The following is a 13,998-nucleotide window of genomic DNA, read 5'->3' on the forward strand; positions in this document are numbered from 1 at the left end:
TCAAATCTAATTAAAATGATCAAATCTAATTAAAATGATCAAATCTAATTAAAATGATCAAATCTAATTAAAATGATCAAATCTAATTAAAATGATCAAATCTAATTAAAATGATCAAATCTAATTAAAATGATCAAATCTAATTAAAATGATCAAATCTAATTAAAATGATCAAATCTAATTAAAATGATCAAATCTAATTAAAATGATCAAATCTAATTAAAATGATCAAATCTAATTAAAATGATCAAATCTAATTAAAATGATCAAATCTAATTAAAATGATCAAATCTAATTAAAATGATCAAATCTAATTAAAATGATTAAATCTAATTAAAATGATTAAATCTAATTAAAATGATTAAATCTAATTAAAATGATTAAATCTAATTAAAATGATTAAATCTAATTAAAATGATTAAATCTAATTAAAATGATTAAATCTAATTAAAATGATTAAATCTAATTAAAATGATTAAATCTAATTAAAATGATTAAATCTAATTAAAATGATTAAATCTAATTAAAATGATCAAATCTAATTAAAATGATTAAATCTAATTAAAATGATCAAATCTAATTAAAATGATTAAATCTAATTAAAATGATCAAATCTAATTAAAATGATCAAATCTAATTAAAATGATCAAATCTAATTAAAATGATCAAATCTAATTAAAATGATCAAATCTAATTAAAATGATTAAATCTAATTAAAATGATTAAATCTAATTAAAATGATTAAACCATGATTAGAATGATTAATTATCGTTTAAATGATTAAATCCTGATTAAAAAGAATAGATCATGATTAGATTGATTAAATCTCGTTTAAATCATGATTAGATTTTATAATCTTGATTAGATTTTTTAATCTTGATTAGATTTTTAATCATTTTACTATGATTAAGACGCACCCAAAATTGAAGTGACCTGCCAATCGCGGGTGACTTATCGATGACGTTTTATTACGAAAAGCCCTGGACATAAGAGTAAACTCGACGAGGCACCCTGTTTTTTGGCATTAACTGAACTAAACTGCTACGTATTTCGTGACGAATGAGCTACATAAAAGCAAGTTCAGCAAGCGTAGCTTATTTTATAGAAAGGCCTATGTCAATTCTATTTTCCCCATTCCGGTGGATCAGAAACTAAAATTACAAAAAGCCGAGGGGTTGATCACTACGCGTAATCGGTGTACAAACCTGTAGCTTTGACTGTACTAAAAAGAGTACGCGTACTCTACTCTGTACTACCAAAGGCTGTACTCTCTGTAAATACAGCATCCCCTTAAGCACATGCCTATAATCATCTTAATTAAAATTAGTTAAATATAATATAAATTAAAATTCAGAATTATTAATTACCAGAAAAGTATTGGTGACTTTGCCTACATTTAAATTTTAGGGTACTATAATAAAATATGATTTTTGTCGTAAAATTGAAAAAAAAAGTATTTTGTGCACTTAAAATAGGGATAAATCTACACCATAAAAATGAAATATGTACCTTCGAAAAGGTGTCAATTTAAAGCATACACGTCTCAAAATATAGTTAACTAAGTAAAATTACTCACAAGGAGACATCCCGAAGTGTAACCCACCCATTTTGTTCAAACTCGGGGGATTGGTAGACGTTCATGTATGATGAAAAATTCTAAAAGGGAATTTATTCAATGGGCAACCGTTTTGCCATGGCAACGAAGAATGTTTTTGATAATACAAAATATAAAATTTTCCCATTGAAAATAACATGGGATTTTGAACTCAAATTGATCTAAAGTTGATCAATTTTGATGTTTTTATTGTCAATTTTTATTTATTTTTCTTTTTTTGGCATTTTCTAAATTTTGAAATTTGTTCAAATTTTTCACAGGAATCGGTCAGAATCCCATGTTATTTTCAATGGGAAAATTTCCATTTGTTGTTGTCAAAAACATTTTTCGTTGCCATGGCAAAACGCTTGCCCATTGAATTAATTAACTTCAGGATTTTTCATGATACATGAAGGTCTACCAATCCCCCGAGTTTGAACAAAATCGGTGGGTTACACTTCGGGATGTCTCCTTGTCAGTGTAGGGATATTAACTTATTTAAAAACCATATTTTATTGTAGATTGCATGCATTTCGTCCTGCACAATTTGTAAAAAAAAAGCTGTATAGGGGGATGAACTATTTACGATATATTTCTGGTAACACACAAACCCTCACTTTATCTACGTTACGTATTCGCGTACCACTTCTATCACAAATTCGGTTCTAATTTGTTTTTAAATTATTTAAAAGAATTTATTTTGATATTACGCAGGAATTTAATTAGAAGTTTCATTTAAACCAAGGAATACCTCTGAGTGTGGTTCCATACCAGAGTGATTGAGTCCAATGGTAGTAGCGTTGGGACGGTAACCCAGAGGTCGTAGGTTCGATTCCTGTCCGAAGTGATATGGTTTTCTCAATCACTCTGGTATGGCACCACACGCAGAGGTATTCCTTGGTTTAAATGAAACTTCTAATTATAAATTCCTGCGTAATAATAAAAAAAAATTATAATTGTAAACCCCCGGTATGTATTTATCTACGGTACGGGAGTATACAAATCCATTGACTACAGGCTATCAAGGACCTGTTATAAATTAGTTGACGTAAAATGCTACGGCCCCGTCAACAACGGGTTAAATGTATCCCGTCAATAATGTGAACCAGATCGAGTTATTCATATATTGTGTGTCCGAGACCTGATTATTCGTGGCCTCGGTAGTTCAATGGTAGTGGTGTTGGGATGGTAACCCAAAGGCAGTGGCGGCTTAAGAAGGCTGGGTCCCCGGGGCGGCGGCAGTTTTTATGACACCCCCCAGGACCGTGCAGAGGTTTTCACCCCCCCTCGAGCTTCTCCGATGGCCCCCCCTTAGGCCGCCACTGCCCAAAGGTCGTAGGTTCGATTCCTGCCCGAGGTGATATGATTTTCTCAATCACTCTGGTACGCAGAGGTATTCCTTGGTTTAAATGAAACTTCAAATGAAATGATTATAATTATCACGCAAGCAGCGATTACAAGCCACTTTAGCAGTCAACGCGTGAGGAGTCTCAAAACGGTTAAAGTAAACACGGATAAATTATTATAGAAGATGTGAAATGAGCTTCGAGCAGCTAATAGTTTACTGGGAAAGGGAGTGTTTTAGATTAATGAGCAGTGCCGTTTTGGAGAAGGACCATCGGAGTCGAAGGAAGGGCGGCAATTTTGAGATAAATTAAGTGGCTCCGATACCTAGAATTCCGAATCAATATTTCGGCCAAAATAGTGCACGAGGAAGGGGTGTCAAATACGCCTTTACAGGTTCGGGAGGGCGTTTTCCCCATGATCAAAGCTAAAATTGCCGGGATCTTAACGTCAGATACATATTTTTGGGCCTAAGTGTACGGGCCAAATTTAAATTTTGGGTATACAAGTTGCCAACTGGTCCAGTTTCTCGAGTCAACGCTAATAACTTTGAAACTGAAAGGCTTCATCGACGTTTAACATTTTCACGTGTTAATTAAGAGCGGTTGCTTTGTAGAGTTAATAGTAGGCGAGAGATAAGTGCTATCAGTTATGAATTTTAAGAGATAATTACCACGAACGTATGTAGCTTTCTGAGAACGGAGGAGATTACCTATGAGAGCAGCTATCGGGATCTAATATCTAAGCTTCTCTCTCAAGCTGAAACCATTTTTCGACAATCGTATCGCCCCATCTAGTATCAGTCGTAGTAACGTGCAATTTTATCTTTCTAAAACATTTTTATTCGATTTAGCTCTTAATTTAGTTTGTAACTTTAATTAAAGTTGGATTAAATGATTTAAATATTGGTAGATTCCAATCCCGTGTGGCAAAAAAAAAGCAAGTCCCTGACAGATGCTGTTATCATTTCAATTCGAATTTCGAATTTCAGTCTAGTCTAGATCGATTCTTACGTAAATTTTGAAGTAGATAAGAAAGCACAGCTAGAAACCTTTTTCACCTGAAATGTATGTAACTATCTAAGAAGAAATTATTTAAACAATTCCTACCTGTCCAATGTCCTGCTTGAGCTTGTACTGGTTGAGTTGCACGTAGTTCTGTCGAGTTTCAATGGAGACCCTTCTGCACTCTTTGGGAGGACATCGCCGAAGTCTAGGCGAGGAATTCGGGGAGCAGAAGGGAGAGTAAGGCAACGAGGGGTAGATGGGTCTTTCGGTTCCGTTACTGACCATGTGACTGTCCTGCGAGTGGCTGTAAGTAATGCGCGGGACGCGGCCTTTCCCGCACTTGACCAAAGGGCGATGACCACCGTCCCAAATGGCCGCTCCCGGCGTCATGGTTTCGTCCGACGTCATCGCACCCAATGGGTCAATGGCCAAGTTGGCCACGAGCGGCAACGATGTCTTTCGGTCTCTCGGTTCGATAGAAGGTCGATCGACCAAGGATAATCCCGACATGGCCGCGTCAACGGAGGTCACTTCATGCTTAATGTCCAACACTAATCTGGAACGAGGAGCCGACGTTGAGCCGGAGCACCCCGACTGGCTCCTACAATCCCGCCGAACATCCTCTTCCGGCTCAAGATGGTTCGCGCCATTTCCGGCACCGTTCTCCGTCTGTCGCGTCGGGTTGCCATTTCCGGGGTAGCAAGAAGAGATGAGGCGCTCTGGTTTCGCGTCTTCTACGCAACTGTGCCTATTGAAAAACGAAACAAACGCGTAATCCATTATTACCCAAAACGTGTATATAGAGTTCGTATCGATTGGGAAGACGTAATTTATTGTTCCTTCTCGGGAAACAAACGCCCTCGCGGTCGACTGCAATCAGCCGTTTCTCGAAAGTGCCCAAAGCAAAAATAGCCCGTAATACGCGATATACTCTTTCTAAAGAAATGCCTACCTTTCAAAACAATCTAGTATTATTCCTTGAAAAGTAAACTTTCAAATAGGCATACAACTTTTCAATGAATACTTGAGTCCCTCCCAACAAAATGCGCCCTAGGTCATGTACTAGAAAGTCTATTCAAAATCAGAATAAGCCCAGGGTGGTGAAAATATAGTGATTCCATCCATTGTAAATTCCTGTCCTAACAGACGAAATTTTGTAATTATTCTATGGCCATCTGCTAGATTAGTTTAGCATTTGGTTAGATCTTATACTCCTGAGATATCAATCATCTAATAATCACCAGCAGTTTCTAGAATTCAGATAATTTTGCTTATTAACAGTTCCGCAAGGAATCAAAGGATGGCAAGTGCTACGTTTTCGGCTTTGTCACCATGACAAGGTTTATCAGATTTATAGCCCGGTGGTCCTAGGTGCAACCCACGTAACCCGACACAGCTGGCACCGAATATCCCGGTGTGCCTCCTAAAGGCCGGGAAACAGGGCCACAGCGCTTCATACGGAGACCGGCCGCCCCGCAGCAGGTTACCAGTTCCTCTCGGTTAGCCTGAGCCGAAACCCAGTTTCCGACCCTAACTGACCGACGTCGGAGGTGGAGATAGGACCATTTGATCACGGTTAACATATCCCAGTGCGCCACCGCCCTTATGGGTTACAAGAGCCGGACCCCGATTCCCCGGTAAAGCCACCAGTTATTGCACACCGTGATCCGTTAAGGGCCCACCATGACAGGGTGGAATCAGTTGACAATTACAAGTTGTAACGCGTATTAGCAGACGGTTTTTTATTTAGTTCCATTCTGTGGCGGCGATCCCGTGGGCGCTCTGGGGATCGAGGCACCACAGGAAAAACATACGAGGGCAGAGGCCCCACAGATATAAAATTGAGGGAAAAATTCTAAGCTCACCGGTTTTAATTTCATCCGAATTCCGTCTTTTTACTGGTTGTTATGATATTGAAGATGCAATTGGCATTAAAATTAAATAAGCATAAAATTGATTTCGATAGATTCGTCCAAACAGATGAACGCCTCGTCGTGCACCCTGTTTTACGCGATTATCTTAAGTTATGCTTTAAAGTGATCTAGCCATGTACACCGATTTTTCTGAAGACATCGACTTAAATTTTGTTAACTATAAATTCATTGAAGAAGGAAATTTTATTAAGAACATTTAAAAACAAATATAGTCATAAAGATTAAGAGCTGTACAATTTCTTGCTTAAGTTTTAAGTATATTAATATTTGGATAAACAAAATGTTCAGGCTCCCACAGGAATTTTTGACGATCGCCGCTGATTGCGCATGTAGTTAAATTACCAAATTATATAATTACCCTCTAATTAGTCTTTTAATTCGACATAGCGGTCAACGCGAGAATTGAACTTAGTTGGCGGATTTTCGTCTAAGAAGAAACCCGTAGCAGACGTTTTGCTTTTGAGAATAACAAAGCGTCTGCTTAGCAGACAAAAATTCGGCAGATAAGAAGCTTCAAGACGTCTCTATGTTCTCAAAAAGGAAAATTCTGGCACACCACGCATTTTTTTCAACAATTCAATAATATTACGCAAACTGTACCGTCTGAGAATCGATTTAAATCAATGAATGGTCGGGGTTTATTTTCACTCAGTCAACAATTGTCCATTCAAAGCTCAACCCAAAAAATAAACGAAAATAAAAAGCCCAAAGATTGATTAGTTACGTGCGGTTAACAATGAAAAGGCGACAAAATCCGCGAGAAAATCCTCTTATAAATAATGATTCTTTGAAATGGTTTTCGGGCGAGCTTCAACGAAAACATTTGAGCCCTGAAGGAAGATATTTCTGAGGCGCCAACTTAGTTGGGGAGAATTCGCTCGGATAATCCTTTCCAGACGCGTAAAACATTAACGCGCGGAAGATTATGCAAGAATTCGGAGAACACACTCGCCTTGATTACCAGCGTACATTCCCAAAAGGCTGCTTTTGACACTTGACGGAAATAGCTCCCTGGAAAGACGTTACTTCCTCACCCATGCCCCTCCCCCCCCCCCTCCCCCCACGCCCCGAAGCAGGGCGCGCTCGTTTCAAATTTCCTAATATTAAACTGCTCTTCAAAAATGGCTTCTTTAGAGTAAGAGACGAGTCTCTCGCCCGTACGAGACACAATAAGGATTTTAAATTTCGTATCTGCTGCCCCGAAAATTCGTGGGTGAGCCGAATTTCCCATTCAAATTGGATGGGAAAATTACAACCGCAAGGAGCAATTAAATTAATTACTCGGGAAAAGATAATTAGACTAATTACAACGGATAAGATATCGAGATAAAATTAGATAAATAAACACATTTATAAAGGTACTAGTCTTAATTTTCCTTTTTTAACAATGGATATTCGTGTAGATAAGTTTTATGAACTTTCAAGATAACGTTCCCCTGACATAGTTTCGTAGTATTTATACCGTCATGTAAAAAATATTTACTATAAAGACTTCTAAGTACACTCAAATATATAATTTGTTTGTATCAAAATTTATTTTTAAAGATAAGTATTTGCTATACTGCCAATTTTATTTTCTTGAAACTTGTACCTTGTTAGGGGTAACATAAGTCACACAAATAGGGCTTTTCTACGCAATTAAATATTCCTACGCAATTTATTATTTACATTTACAATGTTAGACGGTTCATTTGGACTCGGATGGTAATTTCTTTAATGAAACCATGTTCACAGGATATGAAGTTAATTACGTCACTTCCAACTCCATGTCGAAAAACACCTCATCAATCTATAGTGCCACGTGATCAAGAGTTTTGGTAACCTTTTCAACAGCACAAAGACTTTAAGAGAGTTAATATAATAATAATAATAATATTATAATAATACTAAGGCACCATCCGAGGCCGTTTTAGCAACTTTAAATGCCATTAATTCGGGTGGCCGGGCTCCAACGCGTAGGAAGGTGGTGGCATAGCACCCCACACAAGGAGAACGCAACCCGTCAAAAGTCGTGCATTTTATGGTGTACATTTTTCATATTAGACGCTTTAGCGCCTGCTGCCGTCGGAAGGGGAAAATTCGGTAATCGTCTTCCCCCGCTCGTAAAACGTTCAGCGTAAAGGTTCGTCCAATGAAATTTGTACACAACACCGCGTTAGCGTGTTTAAAGGCTAGCTGAGTTCTCCTTGTGTTTGTTGCTCCTAGATGCCACGCTATAGCCAACAGCACCGTACACTTACTATTACAGTTAACCTCAGCAAGTGAAGCAAGGTCTCATTGAAATATTGTTCCATGGAAATGTTATACAGAGGCGTACTTATGAGTGATTATGTTACGTATGTTAAATGGTTTCGCGCGAAATTCGCTCTCATTCAACTTTCACGGCCCTACTCCTTTTGTTAAAATAAATTAATAAAATAGTTAATTTCAGTTTCTATTATTCAGTTTCTAATTATAAGCGTTTTCCAGAAAAATAAAATGGATGGAGCTACGAAATTGTGAAAATGGAGTTTCCGTTAGAGACTTAAAGGTTTCTTAACTCGAATGTAAGGTTTGATTTGGAAACTTTCTCGGACGTTGGGAACGTCGGGCATAATCTTGAAGTTACAGAGAAAGACGATATTGAAATGGTTAGTGAAAATTTGTCAGTCACATAATTTAAAATATTTCAAACCAAGGATTAGATTTGAATTTCAACAGAATGGGCAAATTTTCGTAGATAATAGAACTAGTACAGATGGAGTCGTATTTCACTTCAACCGACGTTAAAAAGTACAGACTTTTTGCTTGGAAATTTGAAACGTTGGGGATTGACGTACACGTTCGAGTGAAGTCCTTTTCAGGAGTTGCTGAAACCTAGGAGCAACAAGCACAAGGAGAACACAGTTAGCCTTTAAATATGCTAGCGCTGTATTGTGTACAAATTTCATTGGACGAGCGTCTCGAGCCTTTACGCTGAACGTTTTACGGGCGAAGGGGAAAACAATTTCCGAATTTTCCCCTACCGACGGCAGCAGGCGCTAAAGCGTCTAACCAATGAAAATTGTACACAAGAAAATGCACGACCTTTGACGGGTTGCGTTCTCCTTGTGTGGGGTGTTGTGTTTGTTGCTTCTAGCTGAAACGGTCTATTAGATTATGCTAGCGGGATTATACGCGAGGGTCGAAACTAAGGGTCCGACATTTGCAAATTTAGCGTACGGAAGTTTGAATCTCAACTGATTTTGAGATTTCGTGTTGATTTCTGGTGTTAATTCGGATTTCGATATTTTGGAACTGATTTTCGCCCAGATTTCGGGATTTTTAAGTGGATTTCAAGATTTCTAAAATAATTTTTCTATACAGTTTACGGAATTTTTACGAACGTTGAAAACTTTTGGGTACCAGATTTTGAACCTCCAGGTGATTTCGAAAATCAGAAAGTGATTTCGAAAATCAGAAAGTGATTTCGAAAATCAGAAAGTGATTTCGAAAATCAGAAAGTGATTTCGAAAATTGGAGTGATTTTGGAAATTAGAGAAATTTTGAAATTTTATAATACGTTTATTTCGAAATTTTTTGATATTCAATATAATTTCAAAAGATTTCAGAAAGATTACGGAATTTTGATTATAGTTAGAGCCCTGGCTGATAAGTTCTCAGCAACCTAAATACGTTCTAGGTTGAATAATTCGTGAAGTATGGGTATTGGAAAAACGCGGCTGATAGAAGTAGACGCGCGAGCGCGTGACCCAATAATAAAAGGGAATAGAAATTCCCTATTTAACTAGCGAGAGGAAAAATCGGTGACCGTGCTGGTTCGATCGGGACTTTCGGGCCGCCCTTCGCGTGCACCGGGCTTCCAACGAATTACGCAATTGCCCACCAACAAATGGCACGCTGTCAGACGCTGCCAGACTGCGACGAAATATTATACGACTGCTTCAGTGGCTCCGAGATAAATTTAGAAAATTAATTGTTCGAAAATGACTTTTAAACAATTATTTTAATTAAAACGGGACATTATCGCCTGTTCGTGGAATCGCCCTCGTTGAACTCCGGAAGCGTACCAATTGTTGCGACAGTCACTTCTTTCCCCTCCTCCCCCCCATGGTAAAATAGGGGGAAGCTTCGTTCACATTATACACTTTTATATTTAAACTATTCTTATTTGCTTAGATAATTGCGTAGAAGAGTAGGTAACGTTTGCGCTACACAAATATTCGTTTTCATAATACGCGCTTTAGTTGCAAGGGCAATTAAAAGTCCGTAAAAGTTGATCAACAACAGTTGTGAAGTGTGAACGCCCCCTGGAGTTCGTGGGAACTAGTCGTTAATCAAAGCGTTGCGTGAAAATGAAGACGAAAACTTGACAAAAATCAATGAGCCATCTAAACACTGTAAAGTGAATGTAGAATCAAGAGGGATTGCGGCTGAACGAAGCTACTTATAAGGAGAGTTTACACGCAGTTCTTTTATTCCGCTTATCGATATTCGGAGATATCGTATTTTGACAGAAATTAATATGGATATTGACGTCGAGTTATAGAGGGATCTTTTAATATATTACATAATGTCTATGAGACATTTCTTGTTACAAGAATAATATAGTTGTTTTATCGACAACAAATGTTAAAATATAATATTTTCATTATTAAAATAAAATTATCAAACGAATTTCGATAATTTGTCAATAAATAATAAAATAAATTATTTTGCTTACCACAATATAATTTATGTTTTGCTGTTTTGTCAGTAAACGATATAAAGTATAGTTTTTTCAAATTGAAATTTCATTTATCTTAATTTTTTACTTAATATTAAAAATTATATTGACATTGAACTCTAACCAAAATAAAATAATATTTTTGCTATTTCGTTAATAAATATTAAAATTGGGTTCTAACCAGGCTCGCACGAAATTTTCGGAATGATTTTCCTTGATTAATTTTCAAAATTTTACCTAGCCATTTTTGTTCAATAAATGAAAAAATTGAGGTAAAATCTTTCAAAAATTTATTTGCCATATTTTCAAATTCTATGACTTAATCACCGACTTTTTGGGACCATTTTAGAATTTCCTGACTTTTTGGGACTATTTTCAATTTCTCTGACTTTTCCCTGACTTTCTGTTGCCATTTAAAAATTTCCTGACTTCATCCTTGACTTTTTTGGGACCATTTTAAATTTTCCTTATTTTTCCCTGACTTCTTGGGTTTATTTTTAATCTCCCTGACTTTTTGGGGCCATTTTAGAACTTCCTGACTTTTGGGGCCAGTTAAAACTTTCCTGACTTTATCCCTGACATTTTGGGACAATCTTCAATTTTCCTTTATTTTACTGACTTCTTGGGTCTATTTTTAATCTCCCTGACCTTTTGGAGCCGTTTTAAAATTTCTTGACTTTTCCCGGTTTTACAGATTGTAAAATAACTTACCTAATGTCGATAAAGAATTTTGTTTACCAAATTAAAATCGATAATTTTGTTTTTATATAATAAGACAAAATAGATAATTTCCGTAAATTCGCGTCTCCATATTAGGGAAGACAATCAAGCTCGTGGTCGGAATCAATATAGACATCGACGGCAGTCCATGCAAAGTCGAGCGGGAGAAATGGAATGTTGAATGGGATTTAACTTTGAAAAGCGGTCAATTCGCTTACCTATCTGTGGGCACGTCGTTGGGCCACGAAGGGTCTCGAATTAGCATTTTGATTGTCTAGAAGGGGATCTTCCCCGGCGAGAATGCCTCGTGCAGAATCGTCGCCGAAGACTCGCTTTGAGCGTGCGAAATGGAAAGCGCTCTCCACTCTCCAAATGCTCCGATCGCGACGCGCGCCCAACCGCCTTTAGAAATCGAACCGACGCGCCAGCTGATAAAAATATATTCCACGAGCGAGCGAGTCGTTCGCCGCTCGACCGCTCGGAGTCGCCTCGATCGACGCCCCTACGCTTTGCTCTTCCCCGTTTAACTCCGAGGCGCGATCCCAGAGATCTTAGTCAACAAAAACTCACGACTCCGCCGACTTATTATCCAGCAATCTAATTCTTTGTTTTTCCGAGAAACCGACACCGGAACGACCCACTTTCAGCGACTAAAATCCGGCGATGGTCATCCGTAGAACCATAAGTAACATAAACGCAATAAGTATGACACTTCCTATTGTTTAATGCTAATTTTCTAACCGAACCTTTTTTCGGCACTGATACTCTCTTCAAGCTGTGACTTGGACTCGCGACTTACCGTTTTGGATGACTACTTTTTGATAAAAATTTAAGCCTAATATCGGAGAACACGTTCTGGAGTCGCGAGGGGCTTTGGCTTTGTTTTGAAGCCCACGCGCGAATCACGCGTGATAAAAAAATGCGCTCGTGGCGCCGAGAAAAACATTTTTAATTTTTATCATTTTAGCCTAATATTCCATCTATCTATCGGAAACCAGATATTTCGGCTTAGCAGAATCTCTCATATTTTAGACACTAGAGGGCTCTGTGCTTAGAAAACAACTTGTCGCCGTTAAAACAAAACCACGTAACTTGAGATACGTGGTTTTGTCAAAATTGACATATTTAGATTCTACACCCCAATTTACGTTTATAACATTAAAAACATTAATAGGTTGCAATTGGATTTATTTTTTTAAACGTATCTTTGATATTCACAACTTATTTCGCGCAAAAGCACGTATCTCGCTTATTTTCAGCTCCTATCTCACTTCATGACGCGAAACCACGTATCTCTAAAAATTCCCCTTTAGCAAAATATTTTTAAATTAAAATCCTCATAAAGAGTCAATATTGAAACGAAATTATTTAACTATAAAATTAACTCACATGTAAAAACCTAACACGCGATTTCACAAGTCCCTGCAAAATTAAAAAATACATTTTTCTCAAAAAGGCCACCGAAAAGATAAGTGGTTTTGTTTTAACGGCGACGAACTATGAAAATCAGTTTGGTTGTAAATACTCGTTAATTGTCATACTTATTGTTATTATGTTACTTATGGTAGAACGCAATATAATTGTATTAAAAATCGCGACTTTGCCGCCACTGCTAAAAGAGATGGCGTAGTTCTAACCGTGTGGGCGAGAAATTCGCGCTTTCCTATTTATTTATTGGGGCAAAAAAAGCAGTCCTCCACACCAAGAAAGAGAACAATCGTGCTTCGTTAAGCGGCAATCGAGAGCTCGATCGTAATTCAATCCGGCTCGTGTAGGTCGAACGGAAAAACGGGCCGACCCCGTTTCAAAGCCAGAGTGCCGTTCATTCTCATCAAAGCCGACATTTAGGGTACCGATACCATTTACACCAATTAAATCTGCCCATGACCCCGCTGCTAAGTCAAATAAATAGCGACAAAAGTTAAAACATCCATTTACCTTTACCGCTAATGGTACCCTCAAGAAACACGCTTCTTCGCAGGCTCCAGCCAGACATTGGCCAAATCGTTAGTGATATTTAGAGTGGCAGTGGAACTAAATAAAAATCTTCTCTTTCGCACTCTCGCTTTTCGTCACTCGCCTTCTTTGTCGTTAATAGACGGCACCACGCTCTCCAGTAAAGTCATTAAATTAAATTTAAATTAATTTCCCATCTTCTTTTAATAGTCTTGAAAATCAATAAGTGTGGAAGAGCCAGGGTTGGCATGATCCAGCCAGACTGGATTAAACCACCCTGGTTTAAGCCGGATTTAACCACCAAATAAAATCCATGGTTAAAACCACTTTTTTTTATAAAAAAATTGATAAATTAATTAGAAACATTAACAAAACTTAACCTTCACTTTTTGTCGCGAGTAATGAGAGCTAACATAGAAGCAATTAGGGTATCTTAAAATTAATTTTGCGCGTGAAAATACGCTGCCATGTTAGGGTATAAAAGCGGGTAAATAAGTCTGCTATACCTCACAATGTAAAGGTACTGTCACGCGCAAAAACGTAATTTTTAAATCGGGAAATTTGAGCAATGAGGGCTTGATATAAGCAATTTTCTCATTTTTTATTAATGGTTTTAACCGGTTTAAACCACCAGTTACAGCTGGATTTAACCATACTGGATTTTTCAATTTTTAAAAAAGCCGGTTTTTTGCCAACCCTGGGAAGAGCTGACCTTGACTACTTTCACTCTTTTCGCGG

The 13,998-nt window shown here is 37.5% G+C and overlaps 1 protein-coding gene across 2 annotated transcripts in view; it reads right to left on the bottom strand.

Moving 5' to 3' along the window:
• The window catches only part of LOC149922550 (calcium/calmodulin-dependent protein kinase kinase 1), a 114,946-nt gene that overhangs the window by 59,040 nt on the left and 41,908 nt on the right, over nucleotides 1-13,998 (bottom strand). Inside the window, exons 1-2 of one of the 2 annotated variants that reach the window (XM_090164172.1) lie at nucleotides 11,523-11,652; nucleotides 4,048-4,693 (exon numbers count right to left, since the gene is read on the bottom strand). In XM_090164172.1, the coding sequence (XP_090020298.1) occupies nucleotides 4,048-4,693; nucleotides 11,523-11,569 (693 nt within the window). In that variant the 5' untranslated portion in view covers nucleotides 11,570-11,652. Of the gene's footprint in view, nucleotides 1-4,047; nucleotides 4,694-11,522; nucleotides 11,653-13,998 lie in introns of those variants that run through there. The other variant, XM_090164171.1, reaches the window with a different exon arrangement.

Source organism: Leiobunum rupestre, chromosome 11 (assembly GCF_980474605.1).
Source record: "Leiobunum rupestre chromosome 11, qqLeiRupe1.1.hap1, whole genome shotgun sequence".
NCBI lineage: Eukaryota > Metazoa > Arthropoda > Arachnida > Opiliones > Sclerosomatidae > Leiobunum > Leiobunum rupestre.